The 24,242-nt window shown below is 35.3% G+C and overlaps 2 protein-coding genes across 3 annotated transcripts in view; one reads left to right on the forward strand and one right to left on the reverse strand.

Annotated features, from left to right (window-relative positions):
• Positions 1-2,652: 2,652 nt before the first annotated feature.
• LOC139971188 (protein lin-52 homolog) lies at positions 2,653-7,243 on the reverse strand. Of its 2 annotated transcripts, none has more exons than XM_071977444.1 (6): positions 7,112-7,243; positions 6,105-6,173; positions 5,250-5,314; positions 4,699-4,768; positions 3,729-3,812; positions 2,653-3,450 (listed from the first exon to the last, which is right to left on the reverse strand). In XM_071977444.1, exons 1-6 carry the CDS (start codon positions 7,164-7,166, stop codon positions 3,392-3,394), a joined length of 402 nt encoding a protein of 133 aa, XP_071833545.1. In that variant the 5' UTR covers positions 7,167-7,243; the 3' UTR covers positions 2,653-3,391. The 2 variants fall into 2 exon arrangements, with proteins under 2 accessions (XP_071833545.1, XP_071833546.1); XM_071977445.1 differs by having other exon boundaries at positions 5,250-5,284; positions 7,112-7,178.
• LOC139971157 (thioredoxin domain-containing protein 16-like) overlaps positions 7,234-24,242 on the forward strand; it is a 34,250-nt gene continuing 17,241 nt past the window's right edge. Inside the window, exons 1-13 of the mRNA XM_071977390.1 lie at positions 7,234-7,526; positions 8,323-8,414; positions 8,816-8,892; positions 11,144-11,218; positions 11,963-12,084; positions 13,016-13,106; positions 14,365-14,512; positions 16,944-17,101; positions 17,798-17,885; positions 18,173-18,332; positions 18,969-19,139; positions 21,322-21,559; positions 21,780-21,916. Coding sequence (XP_071833491.1) covers positions 7,376-7,526; positions 8,323-8,414; positions 8,816-8,892; positions 11,144-11,218; positions 11,963-12,084; positions 13,016-13,106; positions 14,365-14,512; positions 16,944-17,101; positions 17,798-17,885; positions 18,173-18,332; positions 18,969-19,139; positions 21,322-21,559; positions 21,780-21,916 — 1,708 coding nt within the window. The 5' untranslated portion in view covers positions 7,234-7,375. The remainder of the gene's footprint in view (positions 7,527-8,322; positions 8,415-8,815; positions 8,893-11,143; positions 11,219-11,962; positions 12,085-13,015; positions 13,107-14,364; positions 14,513-16,943; positions 17,102-17,797; positions 17,886-18,172; positions 18,333-18,968; positions 19,140-21,321; positions 21,560-21,779; positions 21,917-24,242) is intronic.

Raw genomic sequence — 24,242 nt, forward strand, 5'->3', positions numbered from 1 at the left:
ACTAGTTCTGTTGTTGGTGACATATTTTGCCTTACTCTAGAGATCAAACATGATGCTAACCAACTCGAAATCATTTGTGATTCCTAAAGCCGGATCTCGAAAGAGATACTTTGAACAGACTTTATACAGACTTTGAACAGACTTTATATATATATATATATATATATAGTTATATATATATATATATATATATAGTTATATATATATATATAGTTATATATATATCATGTTTTCAATTATTTATTTGAAATATTTCTCAGATTAAATAAGGGATCAATCTTATGTAAAGATAATAAACTTCAATGGGCATTTTCAGTATAGTTTAAATAGATTCATTATTAAAAGAAATCGTTTTGAGTTCACCAACTGTGTCTCTTTATGGTGTTAGAAACTTCTTCTGCAACGCAAGTAACAATGAAAATGTTGATTTCTCGAAATGATATTTTCTGGTTTTTTTCCCGTAAATGGAAGAAATGAACAAAGATGGACTTACTTTGCTGACCAAAATAAAAGAAGAGAATTATATTACACAATTTGCTTATGAGTGACTAGGACTAGGTAGCTCAAAGAAGATATTCGAAAAGACACATCAAACCTGGCCATATGTTATGTTACGCTACAAGCTCTACAACATGTTTTGGGTTCAACAAAATGAATGGCTCGCGTCATAGCAGCAAACAAGAACCTTATTTAAGGCGGTTTGGTGTCAATTGTCCTACCATTATTGAAAATATAAAACTGATTTGATTTTCTCTCTTGCAGAGTATAAATATGAGGTACATTTTCAAGGCATTAGAGTGTTCATTTAAACATATAATACATGGAATGTGTTTTTTTTTCTTTTTTCTGTAAAGATAGTATCACTTGTGGGTTGATTGATTTGCATAATTCTCTAGAGTTATTGGTATTTTAATACCTAAGATATGTTCTCTATGATTGTTGACAGAATCACCCAAACTTCATATGTCATATTTGCATAAATTATTCAAGTGTCCTTTTCTGTCAGAACATACTTTCTATGATGAAGTTACTTGCAATATATTTCACATATTGATAACAAAAGAAATGAAGATAACAGGAAGTGGTGGTGGCTTTCATCGGTAATATGTTAAAAACATGTATGGTTTGAAATATGAAAAACTGTGGACTGTGAAATAGTGATCTGCGTTGCTTTATCCGTGAGTGTGAATGAATTGTCTGTAACTTTGTAAAACATTGTAAGCAATCACATCTTATGTTTAAGATGTTTCTACCAGAGGAAAACTGAATAGGCAAACTTGTTTTATTTACTGACATCTGTAAAGAAAGGGATGCTAAGCAAACTCTGGGGACAGTCCCTGGATATAAGAGACATCTTGTCATCTTAATAAGAAATGAACCTGGTCGGTTCTGTGCTTTGACATCCTGATACTTTCCATGTAAGCTTTAATCACACGCAATGTAAAAACCCCAGAAATTTCAATGTTGAAATATCGTTTTCATGATTTGTGAGGAGTCTGACTCAAGTCTGTATTATTCACAAGTGACTTGAATAAGTTGATCAATTTTTTGCCTACAGAGTTAATACAGTGACTTAGGTCAACTGTTCGAGTCAGGAAAATGATACCCATTTACTAGACTCTGACCTAAGAGCGAAGGGAATTGTTACGGCTCTGAATATTTGAAATAAAATGGAAACTATGAAATGCCCAAAAAAAAATGAAAATTGCTTCAAGTCAAGTTACTTTAATACAAATATATCAGAGGATATCTTGTTTAAAATGAAAATCGATAAACTCAAGTTAATTGTTTCTGTATTGTGCATGTCGTTTGTTAATGCTGTTTAAATACAGACTGGTTGTGTGTACTATTAAATGTTTGTCAGTCTGTATAGGATTGAATTGGTCATTGTAAAGCTTGAAATGATGTTGATATAGTGCTTTCATGGACAAGCAAGGGTTAAGTCTAAGGATTAGTTCAATTTTAGATGTAAATGTTTTAATTATAGCAAGGTTTCAGGGAATGTTGAAATAACAGAAGGAAACAATTTCTACAAAGGGATATAAGAAATCAAGAGGGACAGAAAGGATATTTATGTCAATTTTGACTAAAAGGATGATTTACGTCAATCATTTGACTACTTTTATCAACTTTCAGCTTCTCTTTAGGCGAGAAATGTATTTACAACTTTAATTGATAATTATGCTTTGTAAGGTTCTTTTTCAAAATTTCATCCTACACTTAGGATATATGCACATCAAATCATATTACCATTGTTTATTATTTAAAGTTGAATAGCCGTAAAGATGTTAAGTATTTACTACCATGAATTATATTAGTTGAGCAAGTGCTGGCACTAAACATATATTGACAAATGCAACATTGTCTCCCCACTTTCATCTTTGTCATCTTTTCACAACAAAAGGCACAGCATTACTTCAGCGAGAAATCAAGAAATTTTGAAAATGGTGGTCATCGTTCAATTAGTTGTGAGTGAAAAGTCACCTGTGTAGTGAGACCATGATACATTGTACTTAAAGTAGTAAGTATTGAGTTAAATGGGTATTATGCTGACTGAATCTGAATCACAAAGACTTAAACTTCTATGAGATGGAGAAGGACTAGGAAAGTACATGGCTCCACAGTGAATTAAAACAAAGCAATACAAAATACAAAGTTATTTTACTACAACTATGATACAAAATTTATTAACAAGCAGTAACTGGAAATATTGTACAGAATATTTTAATTTTACAGCTGTATAAGACTTAAAAGTATTTTGACTAGATCCCCTTCATTCTAATTTGTTATTCAACATTCAATAATTTCATGCAAACGGTAATGGCTCTTTTATACATGGCTCCCGCTTTCATCAGATGGAGGAAAAAGACTGTGGCTAAATTATCAATTTAATTTAATTGCTATTTGCAAGCTGTATTATGCATTTACAAACATCCTACCCAGCCAAAAAATATCTTAATATTGATCTTCAAAATCATTTTCCTAAGTAGTGTCCTAAAATCACCATTATGTACAGTACCTATAAATTACCACATTGCTGCCATTTCACAAGAATTGAGTAAATTTGTTATTCAAATCAAACTCTGACAGCTTCAAACAGCAAATGTTACAATTAATTGCAATTCTATACTTGTCAATCCTGGTGTATTGTTTGACCCTCTCATTTACAGAAGGTACTGCTGTATCTATTACACAGCCTCCAAACTTATGGAAGAACAATTTGATTTCTACCGGTGAAATTTTTCGATTCAAGTGTGCTATGTCAGTTTTAACTGTTGACATTCTAACTTTCTAAATCTTCAAAGACTTTCTCCCCGATAATCCTGGCGTAACAATTGAGATGGTGAACAGCTTTCTTCTAATCTCTATTGATTCCTAAATCAAGAGACTGTCACTTCTTTGTCGGTCCAGAAAATATCTTGAGATAGCGCCCCCTCGTCATCTCTCGTGCTGTAACGATGAATGAAAATGATCTATGTTAACTAAAAAACTAAAATGTACCAAACTTGCTTCAGGCACAACACTGCATCAATTTCCCACCACTAGCAAACATTTGTTTAACAACCCTTGAAAGGAATCATACATAACATTGTGGGTCCTTATTGTTTCCTTTTTTAGCATTTACGAAGGTGAAATCAATGTTGCATAAAGAATCTGCCACCCCCCTCCCCCCCCCCAAAAAAAAAAGGTACAAATCAAAGCTCTTTGAATTATCAGTTTCCACTTACACTCTTCCAAACCAAGCTGATATGCTACATTCTGCAGACCTTTGACTTTCTTCATTAGCTCATTTGTAGGCAAACTTCCAAGTTCTGCAAAGAATATATAAAATGAGACCTTTAAATTTAGGGACAGACAAAACATGATATGAGTGGGAAGTGGTAAAGGATGTTACATAATGTAAATTTAATACAAAATAACAAAGATACAGCCAGCAGCTGTGAAGTATATTATCTGCCTTATATTAAATATTTTGACTTTAGGCAACAGTTTTGATCCCTTCATGGTTGACATTGATCACATGCTGATGACCTATTGGTTTGATCTCACTTTGAATGTTGAATATGATGAAATTCAGATCAGACAAACTTTTGGTTGAGATTTTGTAAATATTTAAAACAAATCTGATACAAGACCAGGCAAACTGATGAATTTGCTTGATGTTTTCACATTTTCCAACATTTCTTATCACTTTTTCTTTTATATCACAACTTTATTGGTGGAACACTTGAATAGCCTTACAATGAAGTGGTTAAACTGCCATAAAATGTTAATATATCTATAATATACTACTTTAGTAATACAGGGGTACAAATAGGGTGGGGAAGTGACCTGGGAGATGGGAGGTAGATGTAGGAATGGCACTGTAGGGCATCTGTGGTACTGAGAAAGAGAGTCAGCAAGTATACACATATATTCGTACCACATAATTGTCAGAGATCGGCCTGAATCAGACTGGTAAAGTGAAACTTTTGTTTTTACATAAAAGTCACATGTGGGCAAAAAACTCACACAACTTTATGCCCAGTTCCCTTACATGGAGACTGTAACTGTGTGATCTTTACAGTGTCATGTTGAGTTTTAGGTATCTGTTAAAGTGCAAGCACAATTAACAACTATGAGATGAATGGCCTGAATGCATCAAAACACTGATTATTGACACACAATCGCAATCTGTACATCGTAATCTGTGCTTACCGTTCAACATGTTAATGTCATTCTTTTGTAAATCTGCCTCCCATGGTTTGCTAGTGGTTTCAGCAGCTGGCTGTTGAGAATATGAGAAATATAAATGTAAGTATTAAGATAAAAGCGACAAAGCACACTTCTCTGAAAGCAGGGAAGTTGTTCCAAAGTGCACAAGCCAAGTCACTGTTATCTTACACCTTCATAGTAATACTTTCTCTCAGTGTTAGCAGGTTTCTTTCTAAACTTTTTCTGGAACTGATGCAAATTTCTACTATTTCTTAAGTGATTGCTCTTAGGGACAACACTTTCAACATTTGAGAAGCAGTTTAAAGACTGGGTGAGGTAGAAAAATTAGAAATGAAGGCTGTCAAATAATCCATATTGCATTCACTGTTAACCAATTTGTAATCAAAACATCCTACAAAGGCATTGTATAATTCATGTCAACATTGGCACACAAAGTATATCAGGTGCACATGGCAGAAACCCTGCCTAAAGACACTCAACTCTCATATCATAAGTTCAGAGCAGATGTGCATACTGTAATAAGAAGTACTTACGCTCTTTAAAGCAGCAAAATCATCTACCCCAGGAACTAAATAGGGAAAACCAAAATTGAGAACACCTGTATAAAAAATTGTTAACATGGAAAATGCCCATTTCAGTACACTATTTCTTTCACAACCTTTTAGGATTATCAATGAACAGAATGGTATTTAATGAAATGTAAACACTGTCATGCAGGAATTATATAAATTGATTCCACTTGTATTGCCACAAGTTGTAACTGTTCAAGGATAACACAAGTGAACAATTGCAATTCTGACAAGGGTGCTTCATCACACCTGTTCACCATTAACATAGATGACTACAATTTATGCATAATTTTTCAATAATACGGAAATCATTTCAATTTTATAGGAAACCAAAGTTTAAAAATAAATGTAAATTGATTTGTATAAACCCAGCAATGGAACAAGTCATGAAGCAGGGAGTTGGATGAATGATGTTGGTTGTTATTTACCTTCTCTGCAATTTACATTTTAATAACTTTTTGGAAACAATCCCATTCATTTTCAATGTGCAATTTGCATAGGGTTGTAAAGTATCCATCATTCTAACCAAACAATTTGACACTCACACATAACTAGGTCATCCTTATTCTAGATAAAGATCGCTCAGATTAATACAAATGTTTACAAATCAAATCAAGTCATTGATCATTTAATCCAATACAGAATTTTTTTTTATCTGAAACCTCTGAATTCATTGCCTAATTTCATTGTTTGCATATTTTGGTGTCACAGGTAACAGATTAAATTTTTAGGTAAGCTTTAGTCTCTTGCTTAATAGTCAAAAGTACCACCATATTGTGAACACTTCAATGAGTGCAGCTTTGATGTGTAGGTTCTTACTTCGCTCTGGCCACAGTTCAGGTGAAGACCTATCAAGCGTCTCATTGCTGAGCAAATTGGTGTCCAGTTCTGTGAAAGAAATAACATGAAACAAGCCAAGGCTTAGCAAGTCGGCAGTATGTAAGAACTTGTTGAATTTAGCCTACGTAGGATCCATAATACCACTACAGGCCTACACTAGCAAGGTAGGTAAAGCAAACAAAACATTGATACCACAAAAAGTTCAAAAGTTGCTGCAAATTAATGCCATTCAGAGTTTTGCTGTGGTTGGTTAGAAATTCTACATATATTCCGATTCACAGGGATGTTGACCGAAAATGAAATGGACATTTCACCTGACTGTGGCATTTCCTTTACCTATCCTGGTTTTGTACTTTAGTTAAAGCACAGAAGTGATGGACATTTGGCCTATGACTTTTTTAATCACCCCAAGGATAGGCCTACATATATTTCATCCCTCATTGATCAGATATCCACTGATAATATGATCGAAATTTTGCAGAGCATATAACACTGTGGAAATCTGGAACATAGGCCTATATTTCAACACTCCACAGTTGCCAATATCTTCACTTGAGAAGTTCAGTTTAATTTAATTTGATTGATACTGTTAAAACTTAAGTAAATGGACAAAATCAGAAATTTTCTTCATCTGCAGTGAACCACTGATATATATTCGAATGACATGGAACCGCCTCAGTTTTTCGAGAATATTATCTCTTCGCGAAATCGGTACATAACACTAATGCAATGTAAGTTGTAACCAACGAGGTAAATGAATCATGATTCATTTACCTCGTTGGTTGTAACGTAGGCCTAGCTGTATAGTACAGTACAGTGTATGTTGTTAACGTAACGCTACGCTCTTCTTACTTGAATACGACCTAACGTATGCCAAAACATATCAAGCATTAGTAACTATGGCCGAATAAAAATCACATTCATTTTGAGGGAAGTTTATGACTCCATTTAAAAAATTTACTGTTCTAACTTGCTAAGTAACTTGCCAGCAAATTCAGGGATGTTCTCCAGGTTTGTTTCCATCTTGATACAGTTTGACATCCACGCCTCTGAAGATGTGAAATAGCGCCCGCTAATAAACAAACGACTGGAAATGGTAATTGAACTGTCTAATTGCGTAAAACATTCAAAACAAGTAACAGCAGAAGGAAGAATCTGTAAATGTCCTAGATTGTGTGTTGTGATCAGTCACGCTCAAATTGTTCATTAGCAAATCGTCAACGCAGAAGGACTTCACATTCTCATCAAAGATGAGGTTTTTCATCGCAAATGTGGCATTTTTGTTGATCCACTGTTCTCATTCAAACGATGAATCAAATAATTGGAAAAATATCGTAAGGACAGACGATTTCCCAGACTTAATCAGCCAGCCATATGTTGCACTTTTCTTCGCTCATTCAGGTAAAATGGTGGAACACACTCAATAATGTTAAACAAGATAGATAATGACCTAATATTTATACAGGAATGCTTGTGTTTAAATCATTGTAACCTACATTGACAAATAAATTGATATCATTCGGTCTGACGAACAAAGTAACAGATCCATAGCACATGCTACTACTAGGTAGCTAGGCTTACAACCAGTAAACAGATTCCAATTTCCAGTTACCATTTTGCTAGATTTGAAGATCTGCTTTATTGGCTCATATGATAGCATGCTATAGCTAGGAAAGTTTTGTGATTACATAATCGATCTGCCACAGTTGTAAATCGACCTCAGGCTCAACAATTAGCCTGCATAGCTTCATAACGTAGGCTCTTTGTGTAAACACTCTGGGGAAATATGTTTCTTTTCTACAGTGTAGTTAATCTAACCATGTACTCAAAGACCCTCATACAAGAAAAAATATGTGGCAGGCCTTGCAGACTAATTGGCAAAAAGAGGTCATTTTACGACCAAGGCATGTCCATTACGTAATCTCAAGAAACTTTTCCATGGTAGTGTGCTATAGTGCTTTATTGTTTTGATCGACTCCATGTACGGTACCTGCCCATTCACTGTTAACTTATACTGTCTACTTATACTGAGATAAATTAATAATTTCAACAAGGTTCTATACGACTTCTCTCAATCACAGGTCTATCTTTACTAGAAACAGTTGAATCAATCATTTGATAAATTGTATCATAGTGATATATAACAAGTTGGTAAAACTTAAAAAGTAAGAAAGAACATGATTATTTATTATTTCAGCTGGCCCACAAGATTCTTTTGCAAGAAGATTTAACAGTCACTTTGCAGATGCAGAAGATCACCTAGAAGACTTTGGTGTGGGGGTTGCAGTGGTAATTTAAATTTCATACATTTTTGTTGTTGTTGTATGTTACTACATTTCTACTCATGGAAACAAAACATTTGCATTAACCTACGTACTACCTGAATTATACCCTGCTAGTATGACAGATGTTTAGCATATTAATTGGAACGAAAGCTCAGCATTCACATCAATTGGCATGATAAATTCATATACTGTATCTAGATCGATCAAATCTATGGTAACTTGTAACCCATAGTACCATAATTTGTTATAAGTCATTTTTATTACATGTTCATCAGATCGCATGTACACTAATAGATTACACACGTTGGTTATGTGTTATATAACATAAGATATCTTAGGGATAGTTTGACTCATCTTTCACTATCTGTAACATTATACTTTTCTTCTTTTTGTGTTTATTTTCAGATTGATTGTTTCACATCTCCAGAAGACAATGAATGTGTGAAGAAGAAAGAGGATTCTGACAAAGTCCACTTCTTCAGGTTTGTTGATGCAGTTTGATAAAATTCCTCAGTCCCTTCTTCCTGACCATAATATTTGAGTTTCAAGGGTACAGGTAATCACTAAATGAGAATGTTAACTGATATGAGTGTTAACATTTTGAGATCTTAATCCACTCCTAGACCCCCCCCTCCCCCAAACACTATTCCCCAACTGACTAAATATCAATTAGGCAAACTTAAAGCTAGGTAATTTTAAAGTTAGTCAAGTTTACATATGACTTTACTCTTATGATTTCAAGTTTTCAAACCTAAAAGGAAGTCTTGTTTTGATAATGGAAATGAGAAAATTCTACATTGGGTCGTCTGGGTATTAAGTGTTGTACATACATATTAGTTACCCCTATAGCCCATTACTATAAATACTCCTTTTTGTATGGAAACCCTTTGTAGTCTATGATTGTAATTTAATCATCTTTGACTAAACCATATTTTCTATATCAAGGGTTTGTAAGTTTGTTTTTATTGCTGGTGGGATTAATTCTTAAAGTCTTATATTCGAAGACTTGTTTGCGTCTTAGAGAAATCTTTTCTTCAAAAAGTAAAATAAATGGAATGCAGCTTGATACTTGATACAAAGGTCATTGTCTTATTATTTGTATTATTTGTATAATGCATTTATCATTATTACTTTCTGGTTCAGTTCCACCTGACACCTCACTATATCTCTATTCAATAATTCAGACGATTTTATTATATCATTATATTTTGGAAGGTTTGATTATGTTTTTTAAATATAGCATTAAACTTTGGAATATTCAAAGGAAGTGAGGAACAACAGTTTACCATGAATATTATAAACTATATTTTGTTGTCATTATCATGACAAGTGCTGTGTTTCATTCAAAGGTGGCTACTCATGTATTGGTCAAAATTTGAGTATACTGTGGCAAAGTTTTGTGCATGAAATGTTTTTCCCCATTGCTGAAGTTTGGCTATAGTTAGTCAATACTCTCCTGTTTAATTTCTTTGTTACCTGGTACTTCAGCATTTAGGAATTCTTGTGTAGCCATGACCAAATATGTATGAACAGCTTAATTTAAATGCTTTTCTAGCAATTCTAGCAGATGCCAGACAATTCTCATAAAGGGGTTTGCAGTCTTGGTTTATTTGAGAGGCTATAGATGGAGTGAATGATGCTGCAATTAAGTGGAAAGACAGCCTGTAGTATCTTGAGCAGAATGACTTTAAGCCTTTGTTCAAGCTTATACCAAGTCTGTGGTTCCCTTCTACAATTCCTAGAAATGATTTATCTTGAGTCTTACATGCAAACGTTTCTTTATTCTTACATTAAGTTACTTTCTATATCAGTTGTTGACTCGCTCTTGTACATATATAGTTAAATGAAATACCTGCTACTTAAAGGGTGTGAAGACTTGCGCAAAAAGAAACGTCTAATGCCGGTAATCTGACCCAGTTTCGAATGAGGTGTAAGAGAAGTGTTAGACACCACCTTCGATCCCAGAAAATGCACACATAGCTTGCTACCGTCGGTATTTAGACACTAGTGTACAGTCAATACATGCAGCTACGGTCAATGTCCACAGCGCAGTGAACATAGCAGCGATGGACATCTCAGGTCTAGATAAAAGATAACAAGGTATCCCGTTTCATTACTGTCTGCATTTTGTAGCGACAAGAAAAAAAACTTCACTTGCAAGCAACAGAAAGTTAACTTTTTCAGAGGGCAGCACGCAGTTTGGGTCGAGTCTTCAATGCCTTTAAGCCTTCGTTCAAGCTTATACCAAGTCTGTGGTTCTCTTCTACAATTCCTAGAGATGATTCATCTTGAGTCTTACATGCAAACATTTCTTTGTTGTTACATTAAGTTACTTTCTATGTCAGTTGTTGACTTGCTCTTGTACATTATACAGTTCAATGAAATACCTGCTTACTTAAATGAATGAGTTCCCTCATAGTCTGTACGTACATGCATATGTCCAGTATGTTGTTCCATATACCAACATTATATTACATAGCCCTGCTCAGTCCCTGATATCTTCCAAAAATCATGTCAGTATATATATACAGTTTTCAGAAACCACTGAAAGTTATATTAATATAACTTCAAAAGTTGTGAAACTTTGCAGTAAGTTAAGATTTTTTTTACTCAGGACTTTCTTAGCAGTATGGGAACGTGGAGTATAGCTTTCAAAACACTTTGTGCTGTTATTGAATATAGCAATATGGCCTGCAGATGAACTGTTTCAAATCTTTGTTTTTTATTCCACAGACACGGTCGACTACTCACAGATCTCCCGTTGGATTCAATGTTTAATTTTGATGCCATTGTTGCCAATATTCTACAGTAAGTGAGTGCTGATGGGTCAAGATGTTCTCGTTTTCCACATGCATCAGAATATTATTCTTTTATTGTAGGTGACTTTGTCAATTGATATAATCCCATGAAAATGAATCCAGAGTGAAATGATATATCCATAATTCCATATACCTTATTTTATATTTAGCCAAAGCAATTACTCCCCCCTCCCCCCTTAATGTGATCAGGGCATTGCTGATAGTTGCAAGCATCACAAAGTTAAATATATCAAAGACTGAACTCTATACATATCATAATATTTGAAATGTAATCTGCAAAATCATGTCATATAAGATCCTTTTGGTAGTTTACACAGAAAAACTGTGATAATGTAGTATCTTTTACTATCATATTTATTACACCAATTAAGACAAGATGTGGGATAAACAGATCTGAAGGAAAGGAACGACTCCTTACATTTTACCAACGTTTTCTTACGCTCTGCTATTTCAGTAGTAATTGCAGTATCCAACGATACTTGCCTCCTTCTAGTTCTGAGAAATCCTGAATCTGCCACTCCAGTATGCTATAGAGTTACAGAGAGCAATACAAGATTGATTGCTATTGAGCTCATGTTAATATCATGAGTATAACAGCTGTGCTTACTATGGAACAGTAGTTTGAAGTTGGGGGTAGGTGGGGGGGGGGGTTGGTGATGTGGCTCACATCTCCTAAATTTACAACGCTCCTAAATCCTCTTTAAAACGTCTGGATACCTCTTCTATCTTACAGCCTTGTTCTCTTGCAAGAAGTACCGTTGCTACAGACTCGTGCAGAACTTGAGGAAATGATGAGACGAACATCTGGCAAAAGGGACGTAATATTTGCCAGGATGAGAGCTGTTGGTATCTTTGGTACGTCGAATTAACTTTCTGTTATTATTTCGTATCTCGTGTTGATTCGTTTGTTACTGACTCCATCTGGAATTCCTTGTGTCTGTGATGACAGACAATCCTTTCTTACCCTGTGTTAAGTTCTCACATGTACACGAATGACTCAGTGCAGCTGTCTGGTATACAACATCTAAATATTTACATATGATGGACAGACGCTAGGATAAACAAAGGTTGTTTATATCATTCTAGTGACCACAAAAGGCCTCTGGAAGTTTGTGCTCATTTTTACCCTTCCTTTCTTAGTAACTTCTACCCTTTCAGCTTTGTTTGTAGTAAATCTTATCTTGCTAAGAGTGAGCCACTTTCAGCGACATCACCACAAATTTGTTGTGAGAGTATTTAGGCAGTTAGTGGATCATTTTTTCTCTTTAGGGACTACAAGTTCCTGTCCAATGAGATGGTTATTTCAACCTGATACATATGCATACAAACCTCAGAAAAACCTAATCATAAAGATCAAGATCCCAATTTATACCATATACCAGCATTATATTACTGCTGAATTCTGTAGTATCTGTCTCCCCCCCCCACCACCCCCACCCAACTGATACATATGTGTACATACCTCAGAAAATCCTAATCATAAATATCAAGATCCCAATTTATACCATAACCAGCATTATATTACTGCTAACTTCTGTAGTAACTGTCTCCCCATCCCCCTCCCCTCCCCACCCCCCACCTGATACATATGTGTACTTACCCTTATCATAAAGATCAAGACCCCAATGTAGATTAAACCTTTCCAAGATTTGGATTGTTACTTTCCAAGTACATATATGAAAGGAAATGATTTGACCCTGTAAGCAGATTTCTTGATATTTAGATTAAATATTGAAAGTTTTCATCTGCTATGTTGAATATTCTGGTTTTCCTTTTGTTGTTACAGAGGACCGAGCGTTCATAGAGACAGCATTTGCGTTTAATCAGAAATATCAGTTTATTATGACAACTGTGAATGACAACTTTGGCATAGACAGGTGAGCAACCCAAAAATAGACAAAAAGGAGGGAAAGGAATTAGACTATCATCAGTCGTTCTCTATGATTTTCATATTTATTATATATATTATTTCATAAATATTATGAAAGAGAAAAATAGGAAAGGTACTTTCAATGGAAGTTTGACTGCAACATAGATGGGCAGTAAAATATACTTTAGTGATTAGTAGTATTGCCCTTTATAAAGTTTACCATAAAGTCAAAATATGGTCACTCATTTCTCAAACCTCAAGAAACATTTTGCTACCGTCCAAAAAATTTAAATAAAGGAATGTTTTCCCTCATTTAATCATTTCATTTCATAATTTAATCATCCTCGCTGTCTTGAAAATAGCGTCCAAATTGTCCTAGAAACCGTCGTTTCATCAGTTATAACCATATTTAACCTTGCTGTAATCTGAGGTCAAGACCGATGCCCTATATGAACTTGAAGGGCAATGCACGATTGTAAAATCTGCTGAGAAAAGGAACAACTCCAAAAATGTAAAATTAGGCAAAAAATCCATCCCCATTGAAAAGGAACAAAGGAAATGCAGAAATGTGGTACTACAGTCAGATATTAGCTTTGAGAAGTAGACAATTGCAAAAATTGCTGTAAACATTCTGGAATAGAAAAATTATGCAAATTGAATCATATATGCATGGTATAATTCATACTGTCACCCAATTATCCACTTCTTTACTTACAAATATCCAAAAGGGATGTGGATATATGCAAAGAGAATGCATAAGTAAATCTTGTGTTTTGTGATAATGCATTTTCCATCATATATGCCCTTAAGTTAAACCATAACTGTGATCATAAGGTGATAAACAAAAGTACAGTTTTGTTCATAGCTTATTTGGCAAAGACTAGCTTAATTGGATTACAATGAGCTTTTGTTCTCATACTTTTGTCTTTCAAGGCTGGGAATAAATTGCTGCTATGAACATATTGCTATGATTCCTAAAGTGGAAGTCTTCTTTTAAAAGGGAAATACTAATTGCTACAAAATATTCGCTGTGATAATTCTTAGTTAACCGTTATCATTCTTTAGATTGTAACAAACTGGAGAACAGCTAACTTTGTACAATCTTGATCATTTAATAGGAAACTACTTCTAAAAAAGATTACCCTGGCATAATATTGAATGAACTTAGTTAATAAGAATATTAACTAACTGGTTGAAAGAAAGATTTGATTTAGATTTATATATATATATGCCCCATCCCCCCTTTTTTTTGTGGTTTTCTCCAGTAATTGGGAACCAGGAAGTAACAGTATATGGTTGCTACAGTGTAAGAACACTATACCTGGCAAGCAGTGTCCAGCTATACCATTTATGAATGCCATCTCCTTGGAGAAACTGATTGTCTTCATCAAAGGACTGGAAGTCACTAATGCTGTGAGTAATCAGTTATAGCAAATGTACAGGCACATTTTGTGGAATTGATTAGTGTTCAACCGATTATGCATAACAGAAAATACCGATTACCGATTATTTTTTTCATAATTGTACCGATTTCGATTCTGATTATTTGAAAATGAGAAAATATCCCGTATATACGAAATCGGCAATAAAGTTTGACAGAAACAATTATTGTTGTGATTTTCCCCTGTTTCCTTTTGCTTCGTTGTTATACAAGGCTCTAAGGTATCATTTTGTATTTACCAAATTACCTCTGGAGTTTCTCGGAAAGAAAAAGTTTTTTTTTTTTTTTTAAATTTCCAAAATACGGAAATATGACATCCTACCTAGTCAGCACTGTGCTAAGCGAATGGCCTAACCACCTCGACGTGAATGTCACCTGTTAATGGCTTGAAATGGGCTAAGAATAGTTACTCAAAATATCTATCTCAAAAAGTATCTCAGACAAAGCATCCATCTTCAATCTTTACCAAAGTGTAAATTTTAATGACATATTGCCTTCATTCCGACATTATTTTGTACTTATTTTCAGTATTATACCGTTTATGAACAAATAGAAATTTTACGAACTTGAAGTTAAACATACCTATTCGTTACCTATTTAACTCCATTCAGGTTCAATTAGAAAATGTAAGCTTAGGCCAATCAAACTGAAAAGCAAATTGTAGCCTACCATCGTAACTTGTTTAAAATTACTCTAAAATGTAATACCAGATTGATGTAAAGAAATAATAACAACTAGAAACTACTCCAATATAAAATATAACATTCCCTCTATAAGACATATCACTTACAGTACCTTCCAAACAAATGCCGATTTCCAGCAAATTGAAAGTTGTAAAGTAAGCTACGCATTTTTTTTTTTTTTTTTTTTTTGCAAACCGATGGTTAGGCTACATTTCCCATTGACTTAGTGTGGTTGTTAGGCTAACATGTGGTCGAAGATTGCAGTTTCCGTGGATATTTTTATTTTTTATTTGCGACACAACTAGAGCGAATAAGCAGATGGCAAGGTTCGATTTCCATGCAGTTGACTTAGTGTGAAGTAATTGGCTACCATGTGGTCGGAGATTTGTGCGGATTTTAGGTTATTTTCGCTGGTACTGAAATTACTTCGTGCAGGCCGTAACTTGCCATGGGAACTTCCCGATGATTGTGCGCGACCCTCACGCACTGCTTCAAATTTGATGCGAGATGTGAAAACTGTTTGGGCGATTCGCGCTGCAACTGCAATTCCTAGCTAAAGCAAACGCATGTCACAATTAATTTTACACAGACACCTGATATAATGAGGGCGATTTTCTTATATTTCTTTTTCGCACTCGTAATCGTGCTTTAGGAGGGCTTTTTCGCACTTGCGAGGGCGAATCGCCCATCGCCCCCGCTTATTTCCGACCCTGTCAAGCACATTCGTTAATTCGCGAAATTGGTATTGCTGCTATGCTTACTGTGCCAAGAAATTTGAAGTCACTAACCACGAGGGAAGCAAAATCGGCGACCCTGGCAGCGTAAATTGATGAAAGTATACACTGTGAAAGACGTATAGACTAAGATGGTGTCTTATTTTAATATTTCGTAGTAAAAGAACAAACCTAATACATCAGTTGATATTTTCAACTTCCATATGTTTTTGAATAATGATATTTTCACCTTCCATATGTTTTTGAATAATCGGTATGACATAACTGGTATTCCACGTAATTTTTACCCATTCCGATTATGTTCCGATTATGCAATATTCGTACCGATTCCGATTCCGATTAGGTTAATCGTTTGAACACTAGAATTGATACTGTGATGTGTTTTGACTTAAGAAGCATTGAGCACTGTTCAGTCAAGAAATATTAGAGTATATTTCTATCAGAAACATCTCAGTATGAGGTGTGGTGAGACACGAAGATACAAAATAAAATGTATGTCTTGAAGAATTGAGAAATACTCTGTCAGGTTAAGCCTGAAATTTATTTCTTATTAAAACTAAGAGTACAGAATGCTCTGTTGAAATATGATCAAACATTTATTACATTGCAGGAGGATGATGGGTGTTCTTGTTTTCTCACCTTACTTACATTTGACTGTTTGTTTTACATTTGTTGTACAAATTATTAAAAGTTCTGAAATATCATTTAGTTCATTAATTTAGGCGTACCTGTTGCTGGTTGAGAATGATGTGGATGACTTGAGCGAGTTGACTTTTATGTCTCGTGATCTAAGAAAATGGTAATAAGAAAAATCTGAAAAATGAAAACCCATTTAGAGGGCTTCACAGCTTATATTCATATATTCTCTCTGTGGACTGTGGCCATTTGCGGTTACACTTGAAGGTGACGCTGCATGATCGATATCATGACAGTAGTACCATCTTCCTTGAAGTATTTCAAACAAACCTCTTTGATTTTCAAAACAGGTTGAACTGACAGAAGGCAGTCATGTCGGTTTCCTTCACCTAACCATTCCTGTGGTGTATCTCTCAGGATCAAAACGTGACATCCAAGGGCTTAGGAGTACAATGCACACTCTTGCTGCAGAATTTATGGGAAACGTCGGCTTTATTTTAGTTAACAGGTGAGAAATTATACCGCAAGCTTATATCCTTTGTCTCTTTGTCAATGTTACACTGTTGAGCAATTTAGTGAATATTCTCAAGTCAAGTTACAACATTTTCCCCCAATAGTTTGCTGCTGTGGTGAGCGACAACTCACTATCAAGCAGAATTGAGGATAGGATGTGATAGGAGGTGAGGATGAACAATGTATCAGTATGAGGTGGGGTGAGCAACATCAAAGCATGAGGTGGGGTGAGCAACATCAAAGCATGAGGTGAGGTGAGCAACGTCAATGATAAGGTGGGGTGAGAAACATCAAATAATGAGGGGGGTGAGCAACATCAAATAATGAGGTGGGGTGAACAACATCAAAGGATGAGGTGGTGTGAGCAACATCAAATGATGAGGTGGGTGAGCAACATCAAAGTATGAGGTGGGGTGAGAAACTTTTTGGTATGAATTAAATGATGGTCTGTATGAAGTGGGTGTGAGAAACACCTCAGTATGAGTAGAAGTTGGATTAATATCTCAGTATGAAGTGGTGGTTGAAGTACAAAGTGGTATCAACAACATCACAGCATCAATATATTTGTGAGGTTTAGGTGAGAATTACTTCAGTTTGAAGTGGTGATGACCTGTGAGTGTGAGTGACCTGTGATGGAACATCTCTCTATTAATGCTGGAAATAACATATTTATTTTGCTTTCTCTTCCAAGGGACACGGTGACAGAAAACATGCAAGCGACATGGGATTTGAGCACTTCTCTAAAGTGTACATCAGTTTGTGCTGTTTTGGAAACAGAGGTATCTGCAATCTTTCTTTTTACCTTTATCAATATATTGTGAGCACTTTACATTTGTGCACATTGTTAAAGAAGATGTTCTCTCACTTATATAATGACCAAGAGTAAACAGTTTTTCTTTTCCCTTGTCATAGTGATGAAAATGGCTTTTGAGGGAGTGCCAGAGAGATAGAGTGAAAGGTGAATTTTGTACCAACATGAAAGATACGTGCAGATAGCTTGGTAAAGAAAAAAAAAGGTCTTCTTTGATGATTTACTAAGGCTCTGACTATGACATGTCTTTCCCAGAATTCGCTAGAAACGATTGATGAGTTCACCATCGAAGACCTACGACTGGGCTTGAAGAAGATACTAGAGAAACAAAAATCTGAAGACCTTGAGCATAAAGAAGATGATGAAGATATCGATGAAGACGAAGATGAAGATGAAGATGATGGAAGCTCAGAAGGTAGGAGGAATCTGAGTGACATAATCATCAATCGTTGTCATAATCATCATCATCAAACAAACAATAAAAGAAAGAAGAAGTCAACTATCTAAATCAGAACTATCATATTACTACTGTATTAGTCTTAAACAATTTGTTATAAATACAAAGGCTTCATGGAAACACCCTTCATAGGTCTCTTTTCTATAGTAATGAATCATTTTGAAGAGTTGTACAATTTTTCGACTTTAAAGGAGAACGATTTCACTTAAGTTAAGTTACAAAGGGAAGGATTACGAAAGTATCGGATGAACTAGTTGAATCTGTTAATGGTTCCAGACTGTCCATGCGTCTCTCATACTGTATATGACACAACAATGACACCTTTATAGCAAATATGCCCGTACCAGCCTACTTTGCATATTAGCATCAGGGCTGAAAATTAGTTAGACCTTAATTGTTTTAGTCTAAGTATCAACTTCTTGCACCTGTTTTGATGAGAGGAAAAATGCAAAAGCGTTGGCACAGAACAAGTCAAGTGAGTGCACCTGCTGGGATGTCAAATTATGGTTTGCAACCAGCTACTTTCAGTTGAACACATGGTTATAATATATTGGTAAGTTGTTTTTGCTGACATTTCTACTTCTTTTTATTCAGAACTTTACAGCACATCTCAAGAAACACAGGACGACCCTGTAGAAGTAGCTTTATTTAAACTCCAGGCAGATAGACAGCTGAATATATCAGAGACTGTACAACTCACAGACAAAACCTTCCCAGAATTCATCAGTAGTACTTCCGTTACTATGGTTCTCTTTACTGTCAAATGTGAGGGTTTCTTTTTTAATTTTTTTTCTTAAAATCTGTTCTCAAAAGTGTTTCCTTTCTATACTCCCTATAGTCCATCGGGGCAGGCTCGATATTGTTCACTGTCGTTGTACATATTTAGTACCAAGTTTTGACCACGTATTCTGGTGTGTTTTCATATGCTAATTACAATTCTAGATGTTGAATGGTTTGGGAAGTGTTATTTGAAGAGAAAACAGCAGTTTAAGACGGACTCATTTAGTCTGCTTTGCGTTGTTAGGAATTCTCTGAATTCTCTACCAGGGAGTGAAGAGCAAGCTGGTCTAGAGCCGTCCAGAGAGCCAACCTACCCCAGAGACGTCCCCAAACAGAGTGAACCTGCCCCGGAAGTAACCCAAGGAAGCAATTATATTTCGCGACTTTGTATTTGGTTGACCCGTGCCACGATTGTGTTCTTATTTAGTTAGGACTTTTAAGCATTTTATTTTCCAATAAGTTTAGTGGATTTCTTGTTAGACGTAACAGCTCTGATGAGATCTGTAAGTTACCCATTTATATCATTTACATTTTTTTTTAGTTTAAGTTTCCCCATTGTTTTTAATACAAGATTCATGTGCATAGTAAACCTACTATTTTTCCTTAGTATGTTTATTTTCGTGTGAGCGTTACGCCTTTTCAAGTTGTCCCCACGATCTCAGAGTTAACCGGCCCTATTCTCATGGGAAGGTGCTACTTGTAATTTCCCCAAACCTAAAAATATATATTTTTCCTGGTCACTGCATTTTAGACCAGCTAAATTTGCGTTAAAGGTGAGTCTTGAGGCAGACTTCAGGAGACGGACAGTGTTTAAAAATGAATTTATTCAAATTATGTTTATCACAACATAAATTTGTTGTTTTCTTCGAAAAATAACACTGCTTTAAGAATCCAACAACTCTTAAAATATTCTTCGGACATTCCTCTATTACTTCAGCTAACACATCCTGGTTCTTAATACTGTGTTTAATTATGTTATCATCTTGCTGTGACAAGGAACTGTTCTGTTTTCTTTGTCGTACAGTACAACGTATAAGAGTGATGTTATTTGTTTATTGTTTACTCTTTACATAACACCTCTCTTAGCACCCAACAACTGCTAAAATATTCTTCAGACATTCCTATATAGCTTTCAACCAACATTACCTGGTCCTAAATACTGTTAGTGCAAGAACATTTAAATTATGTTATCAACTTGCTGTGACAAGAAACTGCTCTATTTTCATTATCGTACAACGTATAAGAGTGACGTCATATGTATATTGTTTACTCGTAAAATAACCTCTCCTATCACCCAACAACTCTTTAAATATTATTTTGATACCCCTCTATTACTTTCAACCAACACATCCTGTTTCTAAATAAGTGCAAGAACATTTAAATTATGTCGTTTCCATGTTGCTGTTACCGTAGGAACTCCTTGTTTTAATTGTCCTCCAACCTATAACAGTGACATCATATGTTTATTGTTTATTCGTAAAGTATTACCTCTTTTAGCATCCAACTACTCTTCAAGTATTCTTAGGACATTTCTTAACAACATCCAACCAACAAACGTTGGTTTTAAATAGCTTTAGTAACATTCAAAACTATTATCATGTTGCTGTGAATAGTCGTTGCTGATCTTCAATTTAGCCCACACTTCGTAGTGAGGTAATTTGTTGTTTACATGTAAGATTCGTAAGATTCCCGTTTGTACTGCATTCCTAGAGGCAAACCAGAAGATTGGTCAGAAAGCTACCGAATTAAATTACATAAACTTTAACCCCATGGCCAAAGTGGAATGCTCCAATTGACATACAAGCTCTTTCTTAAGTCCTATTTCATGTCAGCAAGGAATGGCATGGGATCATTTTTTCTCATAATTATTTAAATTAATGTGAATGTCAAGAAGTGTCCCTATTTCTTCTCAAAGGTAATTATGACGTTAAAGACTCTCTGATGATAATATGGTTTGAATATAGTTTCAAACGTCCTAGAAAAATGTGCATTGTGTGAGTTCATTTAGGCTAGCTTGTTATAAACAAATTTTGAGCCATTTTATAGATACTTTGGCCCTTCAAGCTAAAACCTTTGATGTTGAGTGGCTTTATGATTAAATAGTGGGCAGGATTTAAAATTTAAAATGTGTTATCAAAAATGTTTCCTTTCTATACTTCTACTGTAGGGAATCCTATATGTACTGCATTCCTAGAGGCATACCAGAAGATTGGTCTGAAAGCTAGCGAATTAAATGATATAAACTTCAACCCCATGGCCAGAGTGGAATGTTCCAATTGGCCCGATGTATGTGGACTCAATAACGTCACTATGTATCCTACCTTGAAGATATTCAAAGCATCCGTCCAAACCAAGGACTATCTGGGACGACTAGACGAAGCGAATGTTTTGAAATCTTATTTCTTGTAAGTATTACATCTCTTTTTAAGTACCTTGATATATCTTGAGGGTATTCAGAATTCATAGTTGAAAGAGAAAAAGTTTCTTGAATAACTCCCCCCATAAGGAAATCAAACATGCAAATTAATCAAAGCAGGAATAAAGATTGAGAGATGTTGCCATGGTTATTTACAGAAAGTGGGACACTAAAAATTGTTTTTAAAAATATTATTTCTATTCCTGTAGACAAACCAGCTCTTCTCCAGTCTATCTCACTACGCGCGAACAGTTTTTATCTTTCTACGACGGATCTTATCCCACCCGAGCCAGGGAAGTCATTTCGTCTGTTATAATCGGAATATTTTCAGATTCCATGAACGCAGGTATGTGCTGAGGAAGAGTAAACCCTGTAACACTTGCTTGTCCTTTTAGTGAAATTATTGATTAAGTTGCTTTGTTCTTCCCGGTATATGGCAAGGCTTTTGTGTTAAACTGGTTTGTTTGTGCAACATGCGAGAAACATCAGAAGTCACAGAATACTCAACTCAGATGATTTTGCCGATTTGATCTGTTTATCCAGAATGGAGCTGGATTTTAATTAGTTCAAGAATTATTTTTAGGTTTAATGTGCAAGAACAATGAGACTCCATGTCAATGACTTGTGCAGAAAAGATCTCTTGAACATCAACAGTATGGGCACCAATTATTATTTGTTAAAATTGCTAAGAGTTATCAAAACTAGATTCCTCTGAGGTATTTCATTTCATTTATTTGTTTCTACACAATATAAATTCAGAGAAGTTAACTAAGTGACAAAACATATCAACAACAGGGAAAATTGTGAAAGGAAACACTCCAAAAAAATCCAGAGGGCTTGTCTAGTAGAGCGCTCCCATAAGTATATATTATTATTATTTTAGGTTTACAGTCTTGTACAGAGCCAAGGCCCTTTCACACGACTTTTACAACTTAACCCTGGTCATTGGTAACTTGTCACACCTACACACCAAAGTGTGCACAATTCAAACAATCTCTTCTGGGGCACTACAGTGCACCACAACCACGTGTCCCCCGGGGGACTTCCCATAGGGTGCAGCCACAAACCGGCGCACACAACTATATTTACAAGTTACCTCGCAAGTCCCCATTTATACACCTGGGTGAAGAGAGGCAATGGAGATTAAGCGCCTTGCCCAAGGACACAACGCAATGATCTGGCCAGGGCTCGAACCTGTAATCCTTAGATCACAAGTCCACTGCCTTAACCACTTGACCACAACGCCCTCACAAATAGAGAGAACAATACAAGAAAACAGTAACACTTATATCCACCCACCCACCCACACACCAACCCAATACGTATAACCCACCCAGGTGGCCACCCGCCCCCACCACCCACAATACATATATATGTACACTTATACATACACAATTGAATGCAAATATAAATACACACACGCGTATATACATATATATTAAAGTATTTGCATATAAATACACCCGTTTTAATATAAACATGTATGCTTACTTACACAAACACAAAAACAATCATGTATATACATATATGTTAGGGCCAAAAAAAAATACAATAACAAAGGGATGGCTACAGCGTACAAAATGAAAACTTAAAATCTTAGTAGAGGTTTATAAGGGATCTAGAAAAGTTGTAACGAACGGAGTGTACATTATGCTTAGAAGTTAAACTCTCTGGAATGGAATTCCAGGTGCTGATGGCTCGATAATGCAAGTTGGCGGATTGCCAAGAAATCGAAGACGATTGTTTCGACTTGTGTGATAATTGTGAACTAGGGAATTCCGAACGAATAAATTAGAAAAACCTAAAGGTAAGATATTGTTGAAGAAGCGATTGGTGAAGGTTGCAATATTAACTTTGATTATGTCATTTAATTTTAACAAGTTAAGGGACTTCAAAAAGTGCACTGGTGTGTTTGCGTGGTGCAGAATATGTAATATGTCTGATAGTTCGTTTTTGGAGAACAAATAATTTCCTTAAAGCGGAGTAACTAGTGCCCGACCAAGCAAGACTACAGTAGCAGAGATGGGGATAAACATGATTTAGATAAATAGTATGAAGAATATGTTTCGGCAATATCTTTTTAAGTCTACCAGTTATTCCAACACCCTTATCAACTTGTGAACACAGGTGAGAAGTATGTTCATGCCAATTAAGCTTAGAGTCAATAATAACACCAAGAAATTGAACACTGGTAGCAGCTTCAAGTGGGTGGTTATTAATGATAATACTTAAGTTGGGGTTTTGAGTATGAGGCATGTTAAAGACTATATAGTTTGTTTTGATAACATTAAGTGAAAGCTTATTTGAAGCAAACCAATCAGAGTATACCACAAGTTCACTGCAAGCAGTACTCTCCAGGCGTTGTACGTCTGTGTCTTTGAAAAAAATACTGGTGTCGTCTGCAAACATCACTATTGAAGATTTAGATGAAATCGTGGTTATGTCATTCATGTAGATGACAAAGTGTAGTGGCCCAAGAATGGAACCTTGGGGAACACCACAAGAGATTGTTTGCAAATAAGAGTTGTTGGAAGAAGTAAATTGTTTCCTTCCTGTCAAATAACTTTTGATCCAGTCATACGTTAAGCTGCGAAATCCATATGCAAATAATTGATCTAATAAGATAGAATGGTCAAAAGTATCAAACGCCTTAGAAAGATCAAGGATCACTT

Source organism: Apostichopus japonicus, chromosome 8, assembly GCF_037975245.1.
Source record: "Apostichopus japonicus isolate 1M-3 chromosome 8, ASM3797524v1, whole genome shotgun sequence".
Lineage (NCBI taxonomy): Eukaryota > Metazoa > Echinodermata > Holothuroidea > Aspidochirotida > Stichopodidae > Apostichopus > Apostichopus japonicus.